The sequence below is a fragment of the Heterocephalus glaber genome, unplaced genomic scaffold (assembly GCF_053883595.1).
Source record: "Heterocephalus glaber isolate CG9 unplaced genomic scaffold, H.glaber_assembly_v1.0 deba00001553, whole genome shotgun sequence".
NCBI classification, from domain to species: domain Eukaryota; kingdom Metazoa; phylum Chordata; class Mammalia; order Rodentia; family Bathyergidae; genus Heterocephalus; species Heterocephalus glaber.
The window spans coordinates 13063902-13091128 of NW_028258344.1; the positions used below are offsets into that span (position 1 = coordinate 13063902).

Genomic DNA, 27227 nt, shown 5'->3' on the forward strand with positions numbered 1-27227 from the left:
TGCTTGTTGAAACTTTGATTACAAGGTTTAAGTTCTTTATTTTGGTGCATTTCCAGTGAACTAGAAAATGTCTCAATAGTGAAGATACATGGGTGTAATACTTGTGAAAATATCTAATGATATCATCTTGTTTCCTTGAAATCCATCTACATTTGCAATATTCTTCCCCCTACAAGTGTGTCATTTTATATAGTCAAGGCCAAAGCTAAGAGTGGCTTTATTTTATTCTTTTTCAGAAGTTGTCTTAGTCACTTTCTAGTCACCAGAGACACAATACCCAACACTCACAACTTAAAGAAGGAGAGTTTATTTTGACTCAGTTTTTAGTAGTTTCAGTCTATAGTCAGCTGGATCCAAGGCAGGAAAGTCATGGTGGAAGAGTCTGGGTGGAGGAAAACTGCTCACATCATGGCAGCCAGGAAGCAGAGAGAGAATGGATGAACTGAGGAGGGCTATATATCCTTCAGGGTCACACCTTCAATGACCCAACTCTAATCAGGCCCTGCCTCTAACCAGGTCCCACCTCCTACCAGCACACTCAGCTAGGGATTGATAAGTGTATTGATGAATGTAGTGCCCCAGTGATCCAATTACTTCCCCAAAGCCCCACCTCTGAACACATGAGGCTTTGGGGGCACATTCTTTATCTAAATTATGAAAGAAGTACAGTAAAAAGGAATGATTTTTCTTGAATATTTATTAATTTTTCTTCATTTTTCATATTCAAAAGTTTTACAAAGACATCAACTATGAACTTTCAGTAAAATCAATAGTGTGAAAACTGAGTCATCACTACTGTACTTCCTCTCTCATTTCATTTGGCATTGTATTTGCCTTTCCTATTTTATCAACTGTCTTCTAGGGAGGTGTATTGAATAAAGTGTGTCCTTTATATCACTGATTAAATGTTGGCAGTATCAGTTTTCTTTTTCTGGCTTTGAACACAAATTTAAATGAGGCATTGCACTTTAGTTTCCTGCTAGTGCTTCTTTATCTTATCTTTTTAAAAAATTCTGTACACAACTACATTTTTAATTGTAGTTGTCTTCCTATTTTCTCTCTAATTTCTTTCTGCTTCATAGAGTTCATTTTCTTTTTATTGAGCAGACAAAGCGGTTGTGTTTTGGCGTTTATTTAAATGTATGATTTCTGAACCTTGAATCAATCTTTCTCTCTCTCTTTCTTTCTTTCTTTCTTTCTTTCTTTCTTTCTTTCTTTCTTTCTTCTTTCTTTCTCTCTCTCTCTTTCCTTTGTATGGAGGACTGAATACAAACAGGGTCTAAGGTGCTAAATTGCTCAAACTGGAGTGAAAGCTGTGATCCTGATTTCTGGGATTCCAGGCATGCTCCAGCATTCCCACCTTATACTCTTCTTTTCTGTATTAAATTTTTCTTAGAATGATATTATTTTGTTTATTCAAATTGAAATGTGAAGTGTTTTATCTAGTTTAGGTTTCTCATAAATTAGTATAGGTAGAATCTTCTTTGTTGCCTCATCATATAACTTCAAACTACTGGATTTGGATTCTTTTCAAGATTTTGTGTAGGTTGATAATCACAACTCCTGTTGAAAATTCCAGTAATAGTTAAATCCTGTATATTTCTGCAAAGCTGAGGAAATGACTTACTGTTTCTGGTCTCTTTGCAACCAACTACAGAAGAATATCCTTGCTAGATATGAATTAATATACTTTTCTTTCTTGCAAGATGTAGAAATTTTAAAAGTTCACAATATTCTATGTCTTATAGACTCTGGGCTCCTTTTAGTGATCCTTTGTATCATAAGATGTTACATTTTAGAGCCAGAATTCTTTCATCTTTATTACTGGGTATATATATATATTTTTGTATATATATATTTTTTGTTTGTTTGTTTTTGTTTTGTTTTAACAGAAACTAAAGGAACAAGGAGAGATTTCAGAAGCTATGATAAACCTTGGCAATTAAATGCAAAGAAGCCTAAAAAATCAAAAAGTGACCTTGCTGTGTCTAATATTTCTCCCCCATCACCGGATTCCAAATCATGTGAGTAAATTTGTTATTCAAATGTGATTCAGTCAGCCTTTATTGTTCAGAAAATGAAGAAAAGGTAACAATTGCAGTCAGACTTTTTATCTGATATTTCTGGCTGTTAATCCTAATGAATTCCATTTCCATTTCAGCATTAACATCTTACTTATCCTCTCAAACATGTCTAACTGATTTGGATCATTTCTTGTATATTGTTCTTTGAAGACTATAAACTACTTGGAGTGGCCCTTGCCTCTTGTGCCAGTTGCAGCATTATACTACATTAAAGACAAAACCAACCCCACATTTACTGAAATACATAAAAGCAAATTAAATCTTTTAGAGCAGAAGTAGAGGGGATTTCTATTCCAAACATTTAATAAAAAAGAGGTGGAGGATGGCAGGAGGGAGGAAAGTAGAAGGGGACGTAAAAAGTATTAAGATGTGTAATGTGTAGGCACCAACTCCCCACGATGAGTATAATCATTATCTATTACAAATGTTCTAATACAAATTAAAAAAGGAATTAAAGAAAATTTTAAATTCTTTATGTAGGATCCTGCTGAAGTCCTACACATTTCTGCTTATGGCTGAAATCCCTGTATTTATTTTTTCCCCCACTATCCTTAGTACCCTGCTTTCTTGATGTCCCTCCTCCTTTCCCACTGCCTTAATAACCACTAGTTTTCTCCAGTGCTCTGCTACCACATATGTAGACGCTTACTAAATAGCTAAGAAGCCTGCAGCAAGTTTCAATTATTCTTGGAAGACAAGAGCTTGAAACTCTTCCTCCTAGACATTAATTCCTTATGCTTGTTACATAGCAAGATGCTTGTTTTTAATTTCAGCAGGGAAGGGAGTAGGTTGAAATGTTCATTTTTGTTTGAAAATGTTTGAAAAACCATGTGTTAACTGGAATCACTATCTGGGTTACCTGTGAAAGACACTAAAATTAAGCCTGGAGATCTTCATTTACTTAGCAGTACTCATAAGTAGTATTGTCTCACCTAACCAAGTTACTGTGAGGACTGTATGGAATATTTTAAACCTAGTAAATTAAGATTGTAATCAAATTGTTTGGCTTCACAAAGTTAGTATATAAAATTATATCTCAACAATTTTTGAAACATACAAGGGTGGAGAGACAGGAGAGGGAAAAGGGAAGTAAAAAGAATTAAGATATGTTACGTACATGTTTGAATTCTCCACAATGAATGTAATCATTAAGTGCTGCAAATATGTACTAATAGAAGTAAAAATTTAAAAAAACAAGTTCAAAATTTGCATGTCTTATTCATATCAGTATACCTAGTAGTATCTAACACAGTGCCTAAGTTAATTACAAAGTACTAAATGAAAAAAAAATGATTAAATAGAGAAATGAAAACTGAAATGAATCCAATCTCAGTTTCCTTTTCCATCATGGAACTCTCCATCTCTCCTCTCTCCCTTTCTTTCTCTCTGTCTGCTAATGATAACTTTGTGACCATAGCAGATTACTAATTTATATAGCCAATTTTGGATTCCTTCATTTATCACTAAGAGTGGAGTGTCAAAGCCCTGCTCATTCTAAAGACTCTTCTTTTTTTTTGTGGGATGCTACCTAGCTACATGAATACCTAGCTACATAATTTATGGAACTAAAGGGAGATATAGACAGATTAAGTAAACCAGAAAAATCAACAAGGATACAGAAGATTAGAACAACATATTGAACAACTTAGGTTGACATTTATAGAGCACCGTGACCAATAAAGCTGAAATATATATAATTCTCAATTCTAGATAGAATATACAGAAAGATAGAGACTATGGTGTACCATTAAACAGTGACTAAAATTATATGAAGTATGTTTTCTGACAAAAGCTATATTATTAGAAATGTTACAAGAAGCCTAGAAACCCTCCTTGCATCCATGTTTTGAAATTAAAAGGTTCCCATGATAAGTCATGTGCTGTATATGTGTCAATTTATCATAAGCTGCAAAAACTTAACAAAAATGATTGTAGATTCTCTTGCAAGTTGCTGAGGGAAAGTGCTTAGTGGTTGTATCAATTTCTTTCCAAATTCAGTGGCACTTTATAGTTCCTCATGATTTGGTGTTGCCTGGCCAGTTCTTCCACCGAACTCTACATGGGCACGCACTGGGCTCAGCTGGGGTGGCAGGCAGTTGGGGCATGTCTGGGGTTATTTGGGTGTTGCCTGGGAGTTTTAAAAAAATCTGTGTTCTTGTTAATAAATTATAAAGGAGAGAGAGGGAGAGGGAGAAGTCCTGACATTCATGGTATTTTCCAGAAAATTTGAAAATGCAGAGGTATAGATTACAGATTAGAAATTATTCAAGGAAGATTAAAAATATAAATTTTTAATCTTTGAAGCATCTGGTACAAATATTGTTTTATTTGCTCCCTCATCTGAGCTTCTTTCTCTTAGGTCTTGACTCATTCTTAGGGACCCCCTGGGGAATGGAGGGTGATAGAACACATCTGGAAGCGTTTTCCAGATTGATCAGTAACTCCACTCCTCACAGCTTGAATATCAGACTGTTAATGTTGGCTGTTCTCTCTATTCCAGAATCTCTTCTATGGAGAGGCTCAGAGGAGCCAACTAAGTTCTATAAATACTTTTTATAAGTATTTTATTTTTAGATTTATTTGAATTATGCAAGTACTACTTTCCTATTTTGAAAACTTAGAAAATATACACATGTAGAAAGATAGTTTTCCTCATTCCTACCCATCAAATTCAGTTCTCCAAGAAATAGCTTTGCCTTTTTGTTTCATTTTCTTTGTGCACACAAGCATATGTAATATGTGTGGGTGATTTGCTATAAAAGTAGCTTAAAATTGTAAACCTTTCTAAGCTACTTATTTTTATTATTTTAAAATGCATTATGGAAATATCTCCATGGTAATAAACTTAGATTTAACTTATAGTGTTAATAATTGCATACTGTGAATGAACCATAATTTATTTAGCCATTCTTCTGTTGAAGGACATTTAGATTATTTCTAGAGTTTTGCCACCACACGATTTGATAAAATAAAAAAACTTTAGTTTCTGTGAAAATGAACAATTTTGTACATGTACAGTATTCAAGTACAGGTGTTTTCATTTCTTTATGATGATTTACCAGACAAAAGATTGCTGTGTCCCCAAGCTAGTGCATTGCTTTTTGAAAAGGTGGCAGAAAGATATGTTTTCATAGTTTAAGACTATTTTCTGTATCCTTGCTACATGAATAATTTTTAAAAATTATTTTATTTTTGTCAACATAAAAGTACATGATTTTAAAAATAAAGTCATACTGTGAAATAGTGGTGTCTTTTTTTTTTTCTTGTCTCCCACCTTTGCTCCTAAACTGGGATAACTTTCACCTGTGTTAGAAGTTTCTCTGGGCTAAGTCTATACGTCGGACTACACAAAGTTCCAACACAGTACTTTTCCTTTTTCAACTTGAGGCATCATCACTTGTCCTCCATACCTTGTGCTTCATATACTAATTACCCCCTCATCCTGGCATATAGTAATGCACTTATTTCATGTTGGTTAAATATATATTCTGCGTTGATATAATTATGACTGTTCTAGTTAACGTTTTTACCCTTCAGACTCACCAAGTCCAACTATTGAATTTCTTAGAATGAACAATTTTCTCTCTTCTGTTTTACTTTGTTTTCTATGTACTCATCACTAATGCTTCACCAAACTTTGCCCAAAGAATTAAACCTTAGTAATATGATCAAACACGTCAAGTTATTGTAAGTCCTATGTTCTTATGTTTTGGGCACTTTTTAAAATTCACTGAGAATGATTTGGAAATAAACTTCTCTGCTGCAGCTCTCTGTATTCTTGGTCTACTCTTGGTTTCTGGACTCCTGGGTTCCTAGGCATTTTCTTTGCTGTCTTACGATACCATCCTTCTCTACCATCTGGAGAATTCCTCCTTTCCTTTTCCTTTTGGGAGATCACTTGTTTCTCAAAGTTCATGTCTATTTTTTTGTTCACTTTTCATTTTTTAGAGCATCTCTACTGCCAGCTTTCTGGGAAAGAGTGCTTGTGAAATCTTGAGTTCTTTAAGTATCTTGGTTGATTCATTAGCTGATATAAAATTCTGAGTTAGAAGTTATTTCAAGTCAGAATTTGAAGGGAATTGTTCTGTCTTTTAGAGCAAGTGTTGTTGCTGCTGATCTGATATCAGTTTGATTTGCCGTTTTTGTACCTGAAAGTGTTTACAATCTTTTCTTTATTGTCAGTATTTAAAAATGTATATAATATGGGTTGAATTGTGCTTAACATTTAATAGACCCCTTAAATCTGGAATACACTTGAGCTCTTACATCTGTATGATTATAACATTTTCTCCTGAATGATGCTCTAATATTTAAGTGTGTGGAATGCTTGTTCTCTTGCCATCCCTCTCTTCATGGACTTTGATTTCAGTTTTTCTATCTCACTAAATAGTTACCCATTTTGCATCTTCCAAACATCATTTACTGCCTAATAATATCCTTTGTCCTTATTCAACTAATTATTTGAGAGCCAAACTTCCCTTAAACATAGCATAATTTTAGTGGGAACTTGGGAGGAAGTAAAAGTAAATACACACATTTTATCTTTTTTGTTTTATTAAGATATAGAAAGAATGTCTTAAAATGTGTGTTAGTTGCTCATTAAGTCAGTGGTTACTTTTAAGATGATAACATAAAACAAATTTGCTTTGCCTGCATATTTCTCCCTAAATTACAGAAATTATTAGCTCTAAATCAATACCTTGATATCTTTTTCTTAATACTGCCACACTTCCCCTTTACTTGTTCAGTTAAAAATTTTAACTGACTTTACATCTTTTTTTTTTATCTTTCTTTCTGTTAGCTCACAAGAACCATTTGATCTTGATACAATCTTCCACATAATGATGAATAGTGAGTTTCAATCATATATAGCATGCTTATGAAATAACCATTTTTTTTAAACATAGTGCCAAGGTCAGTAGAGCATCCTAGATGGAACTGGCGGACTAAACCAGAAAGCCGTGATTTTGATGAATTGAACCACATCCTTCAAGAGAGCAAGAAGCTGGGGAAAGCCCTTGAGAATCTCTCTCGAAGTAAGTTCATTTACTTGATTATAATTGAAATTCTTAATGCATATTAAAACAGAAATATTCATCACTTTTCCCCATAATCCATTTACAACATCCTTATTATAATTCTGTGAAAGACTTAGCAGTTCTAAAGGTGTGAGATTCATTTTGTGTATTTTACAGATTCATGGGTAGAATGATTATGTAGTGTACAAGAGTAGCAGAAACCCTTATAGCTGTTCGACTCTAGCCACACTACATAGTTTCTGTTATCCATTCAAATGGACATATAATGGCATCTTCTTCATTCTTCTCTTTTGAAATACATTTGATCTTTCTAACAAATAAACATAGTTATTTGCCTCCATGAGTTTTAGATTTCCTTAATCTTAAAGGTGGTAACTGAGCTAGATTCTCCTTAGAATCCTTTCAGAGACTAGCATACTGCCTTGTAACTTACTTTTGGGAAAGTCTTTTATGAAAGAAAGGTCTCTGTAGTCTGACAGCTTGGGTTAGAGATTTTGCTCTGCCATCTAGGCGGTGAATGACTGCAGGTAAATAAATTAACCTCCATGAAATTTATTTCCCACATTTAAAAGGCAGGAGGACATGATTGTATCTCTTTCTTCTGGTAGATATGAAGGTTTAAAGTGATACATTTCAAGTAAAAACTTTAAATGTTATTATCACGAGAGCAGGCAATCAAATAGGTGTTGTGATTCGATGAATACATTCTATATACATACACATGCATGTATACTTTATGACTTTAGTAGTGAATTCAAAATATTTCTATCTTTCTCTGGCTCTTTAGGTATTTCTCTATTTTAAAAATTAGACACCTTTGGAAGCACATTAATGTCATGATTTCAAAAAATTTTTATTTTAATATTGTGGAATATTAAAGATTTTGTAATGAAAAGCAGAATACTAGAAAGTTGTGGTGGGTTATGTTTTAGGATCTTTATTTCATTTGTTTTTTAGGTAGTATAGCTTTACTAACTTTGTGATTTGTATCAGAGTTAAGCCTTGTTCTTTGCTATAGTTTGGGAGTTTTACAATACACATGTATGTATATATTATGTTATAATTATATTTTACATATAAACATTTATGTATTATATTATACTATATTTACTTATAAGTATATAATTTATACCTCTTTATTTATAACTCACTAGACCCTTTTTGTAGACATTTGTGTGATGAAACCTTTTCAAAAGTTAAGCTACCATATAGTATGATCTTATAACATTACCCCTAGTAGAAACCCTCTGGATGGGATTGAAGAAACTGCTCTTGGCTAGATTTACTTTTGGAGCAAATAATAATAAAGTGAGTTTTCATCTTATTACTATATTATGTTCATGAAAAGAACCTGTCTTAGTAACTTTCCTATTTCTGGGACAAACTACCTGACCCCTACAGAAGAGGTTTATTTTAGTCTGCCATTTTAGTCCATGGTTGGATGGCTCCAAGACAGAAACAGGATGGCAAAGGACCATGGCAGAGGAAAAGTTGCTCAGTCCAGTGCAGCCAGGAAGCAGAGAGAGAAGGTAGCAGCCTAGAACAAAAATACATCCTTCCAGGTCACACCCCCCAGATACCCAACTCAACCAGTCCCTACCTCCTGACAGCACGTTCAGCTACAGAAGTCATAGTGGATGAATCCACTGATCAATACAGTGCTGCCATGATCCAATCAACTTCCAAACACACGGGCTTTTGTGGGACTTTAAATCTACACTATAACAGATCCTGATCCCATTAATACAACAAAGATGCATATTAGTATTTCTAAATCTTACCCTATGAGGTAATTCCTATGGCTTTTCATAGTCTTTCAATTTATTTAATAAGCTGAGCTAAAAGACAGATGATTGAAGAATGTGAATATTACACAGATCTTCAAATATATTGCCAGTTGACTGCTGTCTTTTAAAATGTGTTTTAAAATGTTTGTTGTTAATTTATAAGGCACTACTTAGTTTGCCCCCAAAATTTGAATACAAAGATTGAACTATATTTAAATTATTTACTTACCCAGATTTGTAGCCAAAAGGGCAGAGTTCAAGCTGTGGTCTTTTCCAGAAAACCTAGGTGTGGCCTTCTGGATTATGTTAGCTCATTCAGGCTGTTACACCAAAAGACTATAGAATGAGTAACTTATAAAACAATAGAAATTTATTTTTTATAATTCTAGAAACTGAGAAACCCAAGTCTGCACTGAAAAATTTGGTCTATGGTGAGGCCCCATTCCTTACTTTATAACTGTTTACCCTCTCTGGGTTCTCACATGGTGGAAGGGGCCACGCAGATGTCCAGGGCCTCTTTTATGTTGTCCCTAATCCTGGTTATGAGTCAGGAGCCCTCATTACTTAATCACCGCCTAGCAGGTTCCACCTTCTAATACTGTTATTCTTGAGATTAGGTTTTAACCTGTGAATTTTGAGTGTGTGTGTGTGTGTGTGTGTGTGTGTGTGTGTGTGTGTGTAGCATGGAGAGGGGAGGACACAAACATTTAGACCATAGCACAAGTAGAGCCTTACATTAGAAGCTCATGATAGCATTTTAATACTTCAGGGCAATCTGGAGAAACAATAAAGACTGACGGTAATCCTTGGTCAGCACAGGAGAAAATCTGCAGTTATGGGGATATGGGTTTTTACTCTTGGGAAGAAGTCCAGGACAATGAAGCTACAAGGAGAGTCTGCAGCTGTACCTGAATAATGTTTAACAGTCAGCTCCTGTGCTTATTATGGATGCTACTTCTGTCTTCACGTGACAGATTTAAGGGACTCTGTTTTGTGAGAGTATGGTGGTATGGTTTATATGGGGATAAAAGAGTTAGTCTCATGGAAGGAATTGTTCTGTTCTCCCTTAAATTTATTTGAATATCTTTCTGAACAAAGTAGTGTGAATTTTAATACTGAATCCCTGTCTTATCCCCACATGTTATCAATAGGCTTGCCATGGTCAGGCCTAGTTCCCCAAAATTCAGCTATGTAATCACAAACTTGAAGCAGAATAGAATTCATTCTTGTTTTAGCTAGTTTGACTCTTACATCATTTCATTTGGAAGCTCCTTCTCTAATTTGATAATAATTTTATTGCCTGTATTAGTCAGCTTTCCATTTCTGTGAGAAAATACCTGAGAAAATTGGTTTAAAGGAGAAAAGATTTATTTTGGTTCACAGTTCAGAGGTTTCAGTCCATGGTCAGCTGGTTCCATTGCTTTCAGGCCTGTGGTGAGGCAGAAACATCATAGTGTGGGGCCATGTGTGAAGCAATGCTGCTCAACTCATGGCAGCCAAGAATCACAGAAAGAGTTTGCTTTTATAACAAAGCCTCTTCTCCCAAATTCACTTAGCTATGAATCCGTAAATAATCCATCTATGAGGTGAGAATCTCATGATCCTGTCACCTCCTGAAGGCTCCACCTCTGAACATTGCTGCACTGAGGACCAAGCCTTCCACACATGAATTTTGGGGGGCAGCTAGGCACCAAACCATACTGCCGCCCATTGTTTCAATTACTAGGAAGACATAGGGATGGAATTTTCCTCTGTGTGTCGTCAAAAGAAATACTGTGCCAGTGTGGTTGTGCATGCCTGTAGTCTCAGCACTCATGTGGGAGCTGAGGCAGGAGGATCACCATAAGTTCGAGGCCAGCGTAGGCTACACAGTGAATTCAAGCCCAGCCTAAACTACATAGCAAGGCTGTGTGTCAAAAAACCAAAAAGAAAAAAGAAAAAGAAAAAGAACGACTACATATCTTGATCCTGTGAACATTTCTCTCCAGTGTCATGGCCATTGATGGGAAGAATTGAAAGTTTTCATCGATATTTTAAATTTAATACTGTCTTTAATGAGAATCATCTCTTTCCTTGATTTCAATTATACATACTGAAAAAGAACTTCCAAAGTTTAGAAGCATTAGTTTTTAACTGAGATTGACACTATTATGGCAGAATTATCTCAGCTTAGCAGCTGTCAGCTTATAGAAACGTATATCACACATTCACACACATTTAAGGCAGGATTTAAATATTAACAAAGAAGACAAGATAGTTACTTTAGTTTGAAAACATGATTTTTGTTTCATTAATAACTATATACTCTTTTTCTGGGTTTTTGCAAACGTTTCCATATAATATTTCATTTAAAAATCAGCCATAAACTGTGACAATCTTCATATTACTCTCTCGTGAGTATAGATGTGTTAGAATCACCATGGCATGTAATGCCACACAATGAAAAACAACAGTAGGCATAGTAAGCTTCTGACACCTAACGTCTTCCTTTTAACATTTCTGAACCTTTGCTTCTCTTTCCCCAAAAGTTTGGCTCTCATACCCATTCCTTCGAGTGTTTGCTTCTATCCAACTTTCAACTAGTATAATTGTTTTGAATAGAGGAATTGTGATGATACAAGACCTTCACATTCCCAAATGCCTCACTTCAGGCTGTGGTTAAAGAACCACAGGGCAGTGTCCTTCTAGGTGCCTATTATCAAGTAGTGTTGTCTCATTATTGTTGTGTTCTTTTGGTTTAGACACTGTGGTTGAATGTATTTTTCCTAGATTACTCTTCCCCTTACTCTGCTCCTTCCTCGTAAATGTGATCTAGCTATCTCTTGATAGCCCCTCAGGGATCTCTCTCTCTCTCTCTCTCTCTCTCTCTCTCTCTCTCTCTCTCTCTCTCTCTCTCTCTCTCTCTCTCTCTATCTCTGAGTGTGTGTCTTAGTCTATTTCCTTTTGCTAGTGATACTACTGCAGCCTGTGGAAATTATAAATGAATAAGTTTGTTCTGCTTTGTGGTTCTGGTGCAGTGCTGAAGGGTCACATCTGGTGACGGCATTTTTGCTGGCAGAATCCTGAGCTGCGGGGAGTATTGTGTGGCCAGAGTCAGAGGGTGTTACAAGAGCCCTAACCAAAGTGACTTTTACTTATTTCTAAAATTTTTATTAGTGAATGTTTGCTATTCATCATAGATACATTCATTTTTGAGAATTGGTGCATTTATACAGCATGTCTTGATCATTTTCCCAACCTTTGCCCGCTCTGTTTCCCCATCTCTCTGATTCCCTTCCCCGTCTCCAACAAGTCTGCCTTTTATAGCAGACCCGCTCTTGAGATAACCTGTTAACCCTTGAAATATTAATTCTATAAATAAGTTAATCCATTTATGAGGGCAGAGTCCTAACTACCTCTTTCAGAATGAGATTAAATTTCAATATGAGTTTTAGAAGCTACAAACCATATTCACATCATAATATTCTCCTTTTTCTGGTTTCCTCTCTTCCCCTGTCCAGACTGAACTGTGGTCTACTTTTTACCAACATCGTTTTTATTCTTATTTCCATCCTCCTTTCTTATCATCTTATGAAATTCTCATCCTTGAATAAATGCTCAGCTATCATTTCTTCTTCAGTAAGGGTGAGGCCAGTGGGAAAAATGACACAGCAAAGCTGAACGTTAGGTTGATAGTTCATAGTTTCAGCACTGTTACTGTTGCCACTCGATTTCTCTCTCTGCCCACTCTGCAAATAGCCTACTTTGAACTCTATAAAACTTAGATTGTCCGATGTGATCTCATTCCTCCTCCCTCTCTCCTTAGCCACGCTCCCCACCCATCTTGCCCTTCTCCCGTCACTGTCAGAATTTCTCTTATTTCATACCGACTCTTCACCCATCATGTTGGTTTCATTTCCTGTCCACTCCTATTGGATTTGATTCCATCAATTATTATTTGTCTTTTTGTATTTGTAAACCTTTTTAATTCCAGCACTACCGATGATTAATTTTGTGACCTTGGGAAATTTTTCTGACTACTCTGTGTCTCAACTACCTTTACTATAGAATTGTAATAATGCTAGCACCTACTCCCTAGGGATTTTGCAATAGTATACCTGAAATTCTGAGCGTGGTGCCTGGTATGTAATGATTACTAATTAAATGTTAAATATTTTATTATAGTTCAATCGCTGCCTTATACATTACCACAGACTTAGTGATTCTGAAAAACACAGGGGTTTGAGGTGCAGCTTACAGGTAGAACACTTGCCTGGCATCTCAGAATCCCTGGGTTCAATTTCAGTACTGCAGATAGCAACAACATACACATTGATTACCTTATAGTTTCTGTGACTCGAGACTAAGAGTTTGGGTTAACGCTAGACTCACCTAGGCAGATGGAAATTAAGGTGTGAGTGGGGCTTCTGTCTCACCTGAGGCTTAGGGTTCTCTTCTGATCTCTTTAGGCCACAGGCGAAATTCAGTCCTTTGGTTGTAGGACTGAGATCTCTTATCTTCTCATTGGCTGTTGGCAAGGGCTGCTCTCCAAAGCAAGAATCTGTTCTTAGGTCCTTGCCTGTGACTCTCTGTTCTTATGACAGTAGTTTACTATTTCTTGTCTGGTCACAATGGAGCGTCTACCTGAAGCTTCACCTTCTTTTGAAAAATGTGCCTAGTTAGGTAAAGACAGTGCAGATTAATCCTCTATCCAGTTTACTCAAAGTCCATAGGGTAGTATTATAATCAAGGGAGTGATAGGCCTCATACTCTGTAGTTCCACTCAGAGGAACTGAGTGGAAAGGGAGAGTATTCTGCAGGTGTGGGTCTTGGGACCATTTTAGAATTATGCCTACCAGAGATATTATTACTAGTTACTGTTACTCTTACTGTTACTAGTAATGCTGCTGGGGCTACTGTTACTACTATTTATTAGCTTCAATCCTGCTCCAGCTAAGCACTGCCCAGTAGAAATGTAAAATGTATCACATATATGATTTTTTATTTTCAAGCCTCACTTTAAAGAAAAGCAAAAGGAAACATGTCACATTGATTTTAATAAAATACTTTATTTAACCCATTGTATCCAAGTTATCAGTTTCACTTGTATTCTGAATAAAATAATCATTGGGACAGCTTATATTCCTTTCTTAATGCTAAGTCTTCAAACTCTGGAGTGAATTTTGACTCACAGTGTATCTCAGTTGGAACTGGCTACATTTCAAACCTTTCAGTAGCCACATGATGAGATGCTCCCTATTGGACAGCACAGCTCTAATTGATGTCAAAAACAAATACGCAGAACTCTCTTCCTGAGCTTGAGTTAGCTCCAAGCATCATGGAGTTTCCTTTTGTGTCCTTTGAAATAGAGTTTCAAAAAGAAGGGTTAGTGTTCACTGCCTCCATTTGCTTCATTTTACTTCTCAAAGCAATTATATTATTGAACCCAACTTTCTACTGAAGCTCCTCTCACTGTGGTCTCCGGTTGGTCCTAAATTACCAACTGGAATTAGCACTTTTCTACTCATCATTTCTACTCATTGCACAACATTTCTTTGGTAGTTTTCATGCAGTTGATTCCTCTTTCTCTCTGCAGGCTCTGACTTCTTCCTTACTGGGAGCTGGAATTCACTGGATCCTTTCTGGATGGCCTCATACCTCACACCACTTCTTGTAGGTCTTCCTCAGGAGTTCCTCTTTTGTTCATATTGCTTCAAATGCTGTTCCTATGATTCATCCTTTGCCTCTGTTCTTTCAAGTGGTCTCCATTTTGAGTGGGTCTCATCCACACCCATCTTTAAATTATCTCATCTTTCACTTGACTCAACTGCATACATTTCACATCCAAACTTTTAAGATATTTAGGATAAATGTCTTTTCTAATTTTCTGGAAAATACCAACATTGCCAAGATCTCTCTCTCTCTCTCTCATCTCACAACACACAACGCCAATCTTACTCATTTTCTTTGAAAATACGTCTTGAGTCTGATTCTTTTTTCTACCTCATCCATATTCTCTAGTTCACACTTTCCACATCTCTGACCAAAGCACTGATTTATCCATTTGGTACATTCCATTTCATTCATATCCTATGCAAGAAAATCATTCCTGTCCTGTGCAGAAAAACAACAACAACAACAACAAAAACCCCAGATACAGTTCTGCCAATTGAGCTTGTGGCTGGCTGGGTTGCCCTAGTTTTCTGTTTGAGGAATCTCACAGCCAAAATCAATATGGCTTAATACAAGGTGAATATTTTCACACTCAGGGACAAGCTTGTTGTGGGTTCCATGGATGCAAACTATGTCCATCCTGTTTTTCTGGCACCTTTGCCACATGGCTTTCAAGGTTGCCGCAGAAGCAGAAGAGGCAGTGAAGGATCATGAGGGGAGCACACTGCTTGTGCATGTGTGGAAGTACTATGCATCATACCTGCCCACTTTCCACAACTAACTGTAAGAGCACTGGGAAATGCAGTCTCCTTTTAAGTTGGAAGAAGCATGGAAATGGCTTAGGAATGAATAACCAAGTCTTGCCCACACTCATAATTTGTTTCTTTTTCTCTGGTGACCTCTTACTGTGGGTATCATGAATCTAAAGAGAAAAGCAGATGCTTGTTTCAGATACACAATGGCTCCTTTTTAAACCTCCAAGAAAGTGCTTCACTCTCTGGCACTTTCCCCTGTCTCCAGTGTCACCTGTCTCGTGCCTTTTTAATGCACTACATTTGCTTGATATTCCTCCATGTTGTGCATTTGCTTAGGCCATCCTGTATCCTGAGAGCTCACTTCACCTCTTTTTACTGCTTACCTTTTCAAGGGGCTGCATCTACTCTTCCCTTCAGCTTCAGATCAAATACCACCTCTTCCAGGGTGACTTCTCTGCTGCTGTCCTCCTCAGGAATGCCTGTGGTGCCTCTCTTTTTGAGCTTCTATATATTCCTCTGACAGTTATTATCTACCATTGCCTGTTTTCTCCCTTATCTTCTCTTTGGCCTACAAGGTTCCTGAGGGCAGGACCTCTTTGCTGCTCAAGTCTTCAGGAATTGGCAAAGTGACTGCCGCAGAACTCAGTTATGTTTTGCTGGATGAGTCAGCTTTCCGTTGCTGGGGAAAGTATTTGGCATACACAACTTGAAGGAGAAAGGGTTTATTTTATCTCACAGGCTCAGAGACTTCAGTCCACAGTTGGATGGCTCCAAGGCAGAAGAACATGGCAGAAAGGTGTGGTGGAGAAAGCTGCTCACCTTCTTGTAGCCAGCAAACAGGGAGAGTGGGTGAAAGCCAAAGAGAGAAGAAGGGAGTAGGGGCAAGAATACACGCTTCTCTGCAACTGAGGTTTTGTTCATAAAATCTTTTCCCATGCTAATGTCTTCAAGAGTTCTACCTAACCTTTCTTCCAGCCAGTTCAGCGTTTCTGTTTTAATATTTAGATCTTTAATCCATTTCAATTTTAGTTTAATGCATGGTGAGAGATACAGGTCTAGTTTTAGTCTGTGGCAAGCTGAAACCCAGTTTTTCCAACACCATTTATTAAAGAGGCTCTTTCCTCCAGTGAGGGTGTTTGGCTCCTTTGTTGAAGATGAGGTGGCTGAGTGTGTCTGGAGTTGTGTCTGCATCTTCTAATCAGTTCCACTAGCTCTCAGGTCTGTTTCTTTGCCAGTACCGTGCTGTTTTTATCACAGTAGCTTTGTAGTATAGTTTCAAGTTGGGGGTTGTGATACTGCCTGCGATGTCTCTGTTGCCTAGAATTGCTTTTGCTATTCTGGGTCTCTTCTTGTTCCAAATGAATTTTTGGATTGTTTTCTCCAGGTCTGTGAAGTATGCTGCTGGAATTTCAATTGGGATTTCATTGAATCTATACAGCAGTTTTGGAAGTATGGCCATTTTCACTATGTTGGTTCTTCCTACCCAGGAGCAAAGGATATCTTCCCATTTTCTGATAACCTCTTTGATCTCTTTTTTCAGAGTGCTACAGTTTTCAGAGTAGAGGTCTTTGATTTCTTTAATTAGGTTGATTCCTAGGTATTTCAATTTTTTGGATGCTATTGTGAAAGGAATTGTTTGCCCCATTTCACTCTCAGTGAGTCTAGCACAATCAACAAATGGGATCTCTTCTTATTAAAAAGCTTCTGCAGAGCAAGAGAAACAACCAACAGGATGAAGAGACAAAGTGGGAAAAAATTTTCACCTGCTGTTCTTCAGACAAAGGTCTACTATCTAGAATCTATAAAGAACATAAAAAAATCAGACCTCCCAAATTTAAAGACCCATTCCAAAAATGGGCACTTGAAATGAACAGACATTTCTCAGACAAAGAAGTAGAAATAGCGAACAAACATAATGTTCAACATCACTGGTCATTTGAGAGATCCAAATGAAAACAATGCTGAGATTCCACCTCACCCCAGAAAGAATGGCTGCTATCATGAAATCAAGTAATAACAAATGCTGGCAGGGCTGTGGAGAAAAAGGAACCCTGCTCCACTGTTGATGGGAGTGTAGACTGGTGCAACCACTCTGGAAATCAGTATGGAGAAACCTCAAAGAACTGGGTTGGAAATCCCATTTGATCTTGCTATTCCCCTGCTGGGTATCCTCCCCAAAGAATTAAAAGAATCATACCACAGTGATATATGTGCACCCATGTTCATAGCAGCACAGTTTGTAATAGCTAAAACTTGGAAACAGCGCAAATGCCCATCAACCGGAGAGTAGGTAAAGAAAATGTGTTGTTGTTGTTGTTTTTATAAAATAGTCTACTCAGCCATTGAGACAATACTCTTAAGTGAAATAACTAGGACACACGTGTAAATACCAAATAGTTTCTCTGGTGTGAGAAATTGAAAGTGTAAATAAGAACTAAAAGGTATAATAGATAATGTGAAATAGGAAGAAAAGGGGCAAAGGGGAAGAGAAAGTGGGAGGGGTAGGGGAAAGGAAAGCAGGGAATGGAATTAATATGAGAAAATGAAAAAATGGAAACAAAGTCATTGTAAATAGAGAGCAATGGAGGGGTTGAAGGGAGGGCAGGGGAATGGGGGAAAAAAGAAGAACCAAAGTAGATTACATAAAGATACAAATTTCCAGTGATGAATGTCATTATATTGTATACCTAAAATGTACCAATAAAATTAATTTTAAAGAATGAATACACCCTTCCATTTTACATCCCTGTTGCCTTCTTCCTCCAACCCAGGCCACATGTCCTAACAGCACACTGAGCTCTGAGGTTATTGTTAGAATGATCCAGTCACCTCTCTTGCCCTCCTTACCTCTGAACACTGTTGCATGAGATCAAGTCCTCATGGATCCATGAGTACCACCTCTGGCTCTGTTCCTGCTGGTTCTATCTTATCCAAGACCACTCCCATGCTCTGGCTTTCTTCACCTCTGATTTGCCTTTGGTTTCTCTAAGTGTGTCTTTGATATAAGGTTGCAAGTTTGGGTGTTTGCACATGATTTGTTTGCCAAAATCTTTAACTTTACATCTTATATATTGGAGGAGTTATGTTAAACATAGATAGCTAAATAAGTAGGGAAACAAATAAACTAAAAGCAAAAGAAGAAATTCTCTATTTTGTGCAACTGGTCAACAGTATCCTTTGCTTAGCAAGGTGCTGTTTGTAGGGTGTGCAGACATCCAGCGTTTCCGAGCCTGATCCTTCTGCTGAGTCTGGTAGCTTTCTGTGAAGTGAAGCCATGGTAGGATGAGTATTTTCAGCCCATCCAAACTTTGGTCTACAGATTGTCATTCAGGTAAAAATGTTGGCTAGTGCTCTTGCACAGAAAAGTGTCCAGCTGTTTGTTGAACAGAGAACAAATATTCATCTGCCATGACTGATAATAGCAATCTGGACTCAGCAAAGAAAAAAAATAATGTAAGACTTTTATAGTCAGTCAATCATGAGCATACCAAATAGTCTTTTCTGACCTAACAGCCTGAATGACTAGAGAATAACAACCCACAAGAAAATATAGAGGCAGTTAATGTCACAACTGTGTGTTCATTCATTCTCACACTCATCTAATGTATGTGAGAATAACAAAGATGACTAATGTGTGCACCTAGGATTCAAGTTACCTTTCAGTAAGGGAAATAGTTGTGAAAAGCATAGTTTCACTACTTTATGAAATGTGTCTTAAGAGAGCTGTTAGAGTGTAGAAAAACCGCCAGCAAAGGGTCTTAGGACAACCTAATAGAGAAGATGTCTGAACCAAGTCTGGAAAGAGAAAAGGTAAAGATAAGCTAAAAGGAGAGAGAAGATGTCCTGGGGAGGGATATTCCTGGCAGAGAGAAAAATGTATGTAAGAAAGTATTTCAAAGAAAGAAGAAAAGTTTGTATCAGTTGTGCATAAGGGATCTGCCAAGCAATAAAGACAATGAAAGTACTATTCCAGATAGAGGGACCCAGAGCATGAATACACAATACCTGCAACTCAGAGGAGGAGAGGTTCATTTTGGTTCATAGTTTCAATGGGTTCAGCCCATGGTTAGTTGACTCCAAGGCAAAAATGGCACGATGAAAGAGTCTGGTGGAGAAAAGCTGCTCACATAATGGTGGCCCGGAAGCAGAGGGAGAAGGGAGGAACCGGGAATAAGAATACACCCTTGCAGGTCATTCCCCCAGTAAGAAACTTCTTCCAAACACACCCCACCCCTGAACAGCACAGTCAGATATGAGTGCTCCTGTGAGTCAATCACCTTCCAAAAGCCCATCTCTGAACATGAGTTTGGGGCAACATTTTAGATCTAAACCATAACAAAGACATATTGATTAATATGAATGATGAGTGAGAATAGAGATGATATTTAGTTCACTTTGGTTTTTGGCTTTGTTTATAATCATATGTTGCCTCTACTTCAGATAAGAATCCAGGAGGGTTTGCAGATGGAGGGGTGTTATTTCAGACTCTGGTTTCAGATGCTTTGGGACATCTCGACAGAGTCTACTACCATCTCCTGTTCCCAGCAGTCTAGTGCATATATTAAGTGGCCATTTCTGGTACATGTTTGGTTAGGGATATAGATGTAAGAATCTTTAGTGCCTAGATAAAAGACACACGCATGCACACATAGGAGATGAACATTTGAGAGATAGGTAGAAACTTCATCTGCCTCAAGAAACTGAAAAGAAATTTTCAGAAAGATAAGATGCAAGGCAAGATAGACTATTTCTCCAAAAATCAAAGAGGGAAAGTATTTCAGGAAGATCACAGTCTACAAAGTAACAGATAAGCTCTGTAAGGAAAAGATGAAAGCATATACATTGTGTTGGCAGCTGTCTCCAGGCTGTGCCTCCACTGTTTGCTGCAGTGGAGTTGTAAGTAGTGAAAAGTTGGAAACTGAAACTGTCATTGGAGAAGTGAATAGGCAAATCATACATACTGACAATGCTGCACTATATAGTCATTAGGAATAAAGTTGTGGAAATGTCTATTATTAAAAACATTGTGTATATATATATATATATATATATATATTTGTTAGCTTTCCTGTTTCTGGGATACTTGATACTTGCAACTTAGGAGAAATGGTTTATTTAGTTTATGGTTCCAAAGGATTCAGTTGCTGGTTTCAAGGAAGAAATGGCATGACAGAAGAGCTTGGTGGAAGAAAGATTCTCAGCCTCCAGCAGCCAGGAAGCAGAGCACAGGGGAACAATGAGAGTGAGAGCTATACCCCCAAATCATGCCCCCACTGATCAATCTTCTGTCTGGGCCCCATCTCCTAAGAAAATTCAGCTAGGAACTCGTGAATGGATTATTCCACTGATGAGTATAGTGCCCCCATGATCCAATCATCTTCCAAATCCCCACCTCTGAACACGTGGGGCTTCGGGGGGGACATTTGTCTGTATACCTATATAGGAGTACAGTGTTATTAGGAAGAATTCACAAGCTCTTCTCATTTGTTATATATGAGTGGAGATTTAATTTCCTTTTTCCTCTTTTTATATTTCTTTTTCTGCGATAACCACATATGGATTTGATAAAATGGAACATGAAAGGTACATCTTTGCAATAGAAGAGAAAAGTCTTGATAAGTATGAAAGTCAGGGTTGCTCATTCAAGTATAGTTTTAAGAAGAGTAAAAGTGAAAGGCAGTATTCGGTGGGTGAAAGAGTGAGTGGATAGTAAGAAAGACAGGTAACATGAGAGAGAAACATGTTTGTCTGTGTAGTGGTTTTTAGAGAGAGAAAAAGGAAGCTTTTTTTTCTTTCTTAAGTTCTTTTATTGGTACATTTTAGGTATACAATTCGTTTACATTTATCATTGGGTGCTTGTACCTGTACATGATGTATCTTGGTTCTTATTTTTTCCCCATTACCTGTGCACCCTTCACTCCTGCACCCTTCCCTATTTACATAGACTTCATTTCCATTTTTTTCTTTCCTCATAATTTTTCCTTTCCCTTCTTTCCTTCCCCCTTCCCCTCCCTTCACCCCTACATCTTTGGACCTTTTTTCCTATTTCAAATTATCAATTATTCATTTTAATCATTTTAATCCTTATTTACACTATCAGTTTCTCACACCAGAGAAACTATTCGGTATTTACACATGTGTGTCCTATTTATTTCACTTAAGAGTATGACCTTGATATGCATCCGTTTAGCATAAAAGACTCTAGTTTTTTCATTCTTTATGGCTGAGTAGTACTCCATTTTATAAAAAAAAAAAAACCCACATCTTCTTTATCCAGTTTCCAGTTGATGGGCACTTGGGCTGCTTCCAAGCTTTAGCTATTACAAACTGTGCCGCTATGAACATAGGTACACATATATTGCTGTGGTATGATTCTTTTAATTCTTTTGGGAAGATACCCAGCAGGGGAATAGCTGGGTCAAATGGGATCTCTAATCCTAGTTCTTTGAGGTATCTCCATACTGATTTCCACAGTGGTTGCACCAGTCTGCACTCCCACCCGCAATGGAGAAGGGTAAAAGGCAGCTTTTTTAAAAGTCCTTTCCAGACAGCTTCAGGAGAGAGAGAAAAGAAAACAGATGGAACAGTACCAGAGAAAATGAATGGGGATGGAACCAGAAAAACAAAGGTGGAAATTAGACTTCTTAGAAGAAAGAACACTTCATCTTCTGAGACTGGAGACAGCAACTTGAGCAGTTCTTTGAGGGGGAGGATGATTGCGGAAGTCCAGGGAGTCCACAGCTGTCCTTGTGTGAGATGTGAGGGCCTTCCAATGTATGAGAGCGAAGGGGTTAAGAGGCCGCGATGAACACAGCCCAGGTCTGGAATTGTCCTTAGAGAAAAATGCGTGAGCCAATTAATCAAAGATAAAATTGGTATGGACTTTTAGAGCAAGAGTTAGGAAACTATGGTCCATGAACCAAATCTAGCCTGTGACCAGTTTTACAGCCCCTGTTTAAATAGGAATCTTATATTTTTAAGCAGTTGTTTTAAAATTGGGAGAATAAAAATATATGAATCTTTCAGGCCATTTGTGATTCACAAAATCTAAACTATTGAGTGTGGTATAGAAAATTTTTTTCTAGGGCAGCCAATGGAGGGTAGAATTCCTGAGTTCCTAGCAGGAATCTCCTTTGTTCTAAAAGCAGTTAGTAATCTGCTTAACACATGGTCAAGGGAAGTTGAATTTATCAGTGGTCACTCAGTTGTTGTTATGGGTGGTACTTATACTGGTATTTGCTTTAACAATATTTATTATACTCAATGAGATGAATTGACTCTAAAGGTAAGCCCTGATTTGTAGTATTTGTTAATTTCCATGATGCAAATATTCCCACTGTGGCTAATTTCAATTTATAAATGTGAAATCACTGAATGAGTTTTTGGGGAGAAATGTGTGGAGATAACTTTCACAATCCAGTCTGGCACTCTATTATAAAATCAACATTTTTATGTTATATTCTCTGTTTCTATAGGCATGTTTTATTTCAGTGGAAAACATGGCCTTTTGAAAGAGAAAGAATTGGGTGGGGGGTTTAGCTCAGTGGTGCCGCCACCTGCCTTGCAAGCACAAGTTCCCATGTTCCATCCCTGTTGAGAGAGAGAGAGAGAGAGAGAGAGAGAGAGAGAGAGAGAGAGAGAGAGAGAGAGAAACTAGGAGAATGTAATTCTCTACATTATACTATCATTGAGTTTATTCCCAATAAGGAACTGGAGTTTGGAGAAATAGCTGGTACCATTTTATGCTGTATGAATTTTCTAACCACTTTCAGAAAACAAACTACACTGACCAAGATGTAGAGAATGGTGAAAAATTGCTGCTTCCATTTCTTGTAGCTACAGCCTCCTTCTCCCTCTAGGGCTAAACTGATGGAAGATGAAGTCTTAGCGAAGCATATAGCTCTTGCTTCTGTACTAGAACACAATCACATCTGGAGATGTGAGAACTGTGTTTTGGAACAAATTCCTAATGTTGCTGAGACCTCTTAGGAGATCAGAATAAATGGGGACGCCCAGAAATTGAAGGATGCAAATGGAAGCTATCTAGATCAGTTTCACTACAGCAGAATTAGGAAATACATCCCTGACTTGCCTCTTTATCTAGAAGAGAAGCTGACTCTGAAACTATTCACTCCCCCCACCCCCGTTTCTTCAAGGGAGTTTACTCCTACAGTTGAACACCATCACTACTCTAAGATATGCCCCCTTTGGCTTCTCTGATAGGACATTTCCTTTCAGCTCTCAGTCTGACTTTTACAAGGACTGTGTCTTCCTCCTATATCAAGGGTCCCATGCTCAAATCCTTGGGTTATTTTCTTATATTTTGTAGCAGGCCCCTACATTTTTTTCTTCTATGTATTTTCTGCTATAAGAGAGTTCTAGTCTCTATAAACCTTAAAAAGCTCAGTGTAATATATGATGGCTTTTAAGAGTTAATAAATGCCTCAAAGTTGTTCATGTCTTCTCTGGGAATAGCCGTGGGCATTCTACTAGACACTAGGATGACTATTCGAGCTAATCAGTGTAGATGATTCCCACTAGAGCGCTATGCTTCTGTGAAGTTTCATTAAAATATTTTCAACTTCTTTTAATCAGTGTAAACTTTGAGTAAAACTGGAATTAAAAAGTGAAAAATACCCTAGAAACTTTGATACTGGGGATAGAAAGATGAAATGATTATATATAATAGAATGGAAATTTATTTGGATAATTTCTTAGGCAATCATTAAAATATGTAAATGTTAAGAAAAATGTAATAGGTATTTGAACAAAATACAGTCAGACCAAACACTTGGAATAGTGAGAGACATAATTCTTTCTTTAAACCAAGGTTTCCTTTTAACTAGTGTGAGTTTTATTCTGGGGCACATAACTTCTTCTACTAGAATGTATCTTCAGAGCAGCATCACTTTATCTTCATTCTTCTTCGCTGAAGGTTGTCAGCTTGGTTAACTAAGGCCTCATGATGCTTCCTGTAATTGAGAGGAGCCAGTACTATGTGGTATACATTTTGACCACTCACATTTTTGTTTCATTATATTTACTTGCCGGTTTTTGGCTACACTCTAGATAAATAAATGTATTGCTGCTATGTTTATGAACAATGGATTCATAAATCTGAAGTGTAAAAGAAATTTAAAGATTAACTAATAGCTTTCTAAAAACCAAATAAGAAATGTCTTTTTTTAAGCCTAAGGACATTAGTGCAACAATTTTTAAAATTTAAGAGAGTTACAAAAATCTCAATCAGTTGAACCATGGGTTAATTCCAGATATATAAACTTTAGGATTCAGAATGAGAATTTTATTTCATCTTTTTTCTCTTTCTCCTTAAATGGATTATTTCTTTAAAATTTTACATTTAGATTAGAACACAATACTAATCTTGAATTTATGTTAGATATGAACATTTTTGTAAAGTGTATTAATTGTAAATATAAGCACTTAAAACCTAAGTTTATCTTTCATAATAGGAATAATGTATTTAAAAATAGTGCAAAATGTGGCATAAACCATGTGGTATGTCAAAATTCCTATATTTTTGAAAAATTTGAGTTATTCAAAGTGATCATTTGTAGTTCTCTCTATATATTTTTTTTACAAAGACTTTATTTCCATTTTTTCCATTTCTCATCATTTTTCCTTTCCCTTCTTTCCTTTCCCCTGCCCCTCCCACTACCCCTACCCCTTTGGGCCTTTTCTTCCTATTTTGCGTTATCGATTATGCATTCTAATCACTGGTACATTTGAGGTATACAATATAATGACATTCATCATTGGAAATTTGCACCTTTACATAGTCTCTCTTGGTTCTTATTTTTCACCCTTGCCCAGCCCTCCCTTCAACCCCTCCAGTCCTCCCTATTTACAAAGATTTTGTTCCTATTTTTCCATTTTCTCATATTAATCCCATTCCCTTCTATCCTTTCCCTTAGCCCTCCCACTTCCTTCCCCTTTGCCCCTTTTCTTCCTATTTCACATTACCTATTATACATTTAGCCCTTATTTACACTTTCAGTTTCTCACACCAGAGAAACTATTTGGTATTTACACATATGTGTCCTATTTATTTCACTTAAGAGTATCACCTCAATGTGCATCCACTTAGCTATAAATGTCTCTAATTTCTCATTTTTGATGTCTGAGTAGTACTCCATTTTATTAGAAAACCACATTTTCTTGATCCAGTCTCCAGTTGATGGGCATTTGAGCTGTTTCCAAGTTTTAGCTATTACAAACTGTGCTGCTATGAACATGGGCACACATATATCACTGTGGTATGATTCTTTTAATTCTTTGGAGAAGATCCCCAGAAGTAGAATAGCTGGGTCAAATGGGACTTCCAGTCCTAGTTCTTTGAGGTATCTCCATACTGATTTCCAGAGTGGTTGCACCAGTCTACACTCTCACCAGCAGTGAAGCAGGGTTCCTTTTTCCCCACAGCCCCGCCAGCATTGGTTATTGGTTGATTTCATGATAGCAGCCATTCTTTCTGGAGTGAAGTAGAATCTCAGTGTTGTTTTCATTTGCATCTCTCGAATGACCAGTGATGTTGAACATTTTTTCATGTATTTATTTGCTATTTCTACTTCTTTGTCTGAGAAATGTCTTTTCATTTCAGATGCCCATTTTCAGATTGGGTCTTTAAATTTGGGAGGTCTGATCTTTTTAAGTTCTTTATAGATTCGAAATAGTAGACCTTTGTCTGAGGAAGAGCAGGTGAAGATTTTTTCCCACATTGTGGTTTGTCTCTTCACACTGCTGGTGGTTTCTCTTGCTGTGGAGAAGCCTTTCAATAAGAAGAGATCCCATTTGTTGATTGTTTGTGCTAGTTCATGGGCAACTGAGGTTTTGTTCATAAAATCTTTTCCTACACCGATGTCTTCAAGGGGTCTACCTAACCTCTGTTCCAACTGGTTCAGAGTTTCTATTTTAATATTTAGATCTTTAATCCATTTTGATTTTAGTTTAGTGCATGGTGAGAGATACAGGTCTAGTTTTAATCTTTGGCAAGTTGAAGCCCAATTTTTCCAGCACCATTTATTAAAGAGGCTATCTTTCCTCCAGTGAGGGTGTTTGGCTCTTTTATTGAAGATGAGATGGCTGAGTGTGTCTGGCATTGTTTCTGCATCTTCTAATCTGTTCCACTGGTCCTCAAGTCTGTTTCTTTGCCAGTACCATGCTGTTTTTATCACAGTAGCTTTGTAGTATTGTTGCAGGTTGGGGATTGTGATACCCGCCGCCATGTCTCTGTTACCTAGAATTGCTTTTGCTATTCTGGGTCTCTTCTTGTTCCAAATGAATGTTTGGATTGTTTTCTCAAGGTCCATGAAGTATGCTGCTGGGATCTCAATTGGAATTGCATTGACTCTATATAGCAGTTTTGGAAGTCTGGCCATTTTCACTCTATTAATCCTTCCTACCCAGGAGCAGGGGATGTCTGTCCATTTTCTGATATCATCTTCAATCTCTCTTTTCAGAGTGCCATAGTTTTCAGAGAAGAGGTCTTTGATTTCTTTCATTAGGATGATTCCTAGGTCTTTCAGTTTTTTTGATGCTATTGTGAAAGGAATTATTTGCCCTATTTCTCTCTCAGTGAGTCTGTCATTGGTGTAGAGGAAAGCTAGTGATTTTTCTGTGTTGACCTTGCAACCAGCTACTTGACTGAATTTGGTTATTAAGTGTAGAAGACTTTTGGTGGAGTTCTTGGGGTCTTCTATATAGAGTATCATGTCATCTGCAAATAATGACAATTTGACTTCTTCATTTCCTATCTTTATTCCTTTTATTTCTTTCTCTTGTCTAATTGCCGTGGCTAATGTTTCCAGAACTATATTGAACAAGAGTGGTGATAGTGGACATCCTTGTCTTGTTCCTGATTTTAGTGTGAAGGATTTCAGTTTTTGACCA

The 27227-nt window shown here is 37.1% G+C and overlaps 1 protein-coding gene across 8 annotated transcripts in view; it reads left to right on the forward strand.

The window, feature by feature from the left end:
* Positions 1-27227, forward strand: part of CUNH8orf34 (chromosome unknown C8orf34 homolog) — a 423558-nt gene that overhangs the window by 62924 nt on the left and 333407 nt on the right. For 6 of the 8 annotated variants that reach the window (XR_002393934.2, XM_087190432.1, XM_004842081.3 and 3 more), the window contains 2 exons: positions 1893-2024; positions 6992-7120. Coding sequence is in view for 7 of the 8 variants with exons in the window: in XM_087190432.1 (XP_087046558.1) it covers positions 1893-2024; positions 6992-7120 (261 nt within the window). In the remaining variant the exon portion in view is untranslated. The remainder of the gene's footprint in view (positions 1-1892; positions 2025-6991; positions 7121-27227) is intronic. The other 2 variants (XM_087190433.1, XM_087190435.1) reach the window with 1 other exon arrangement.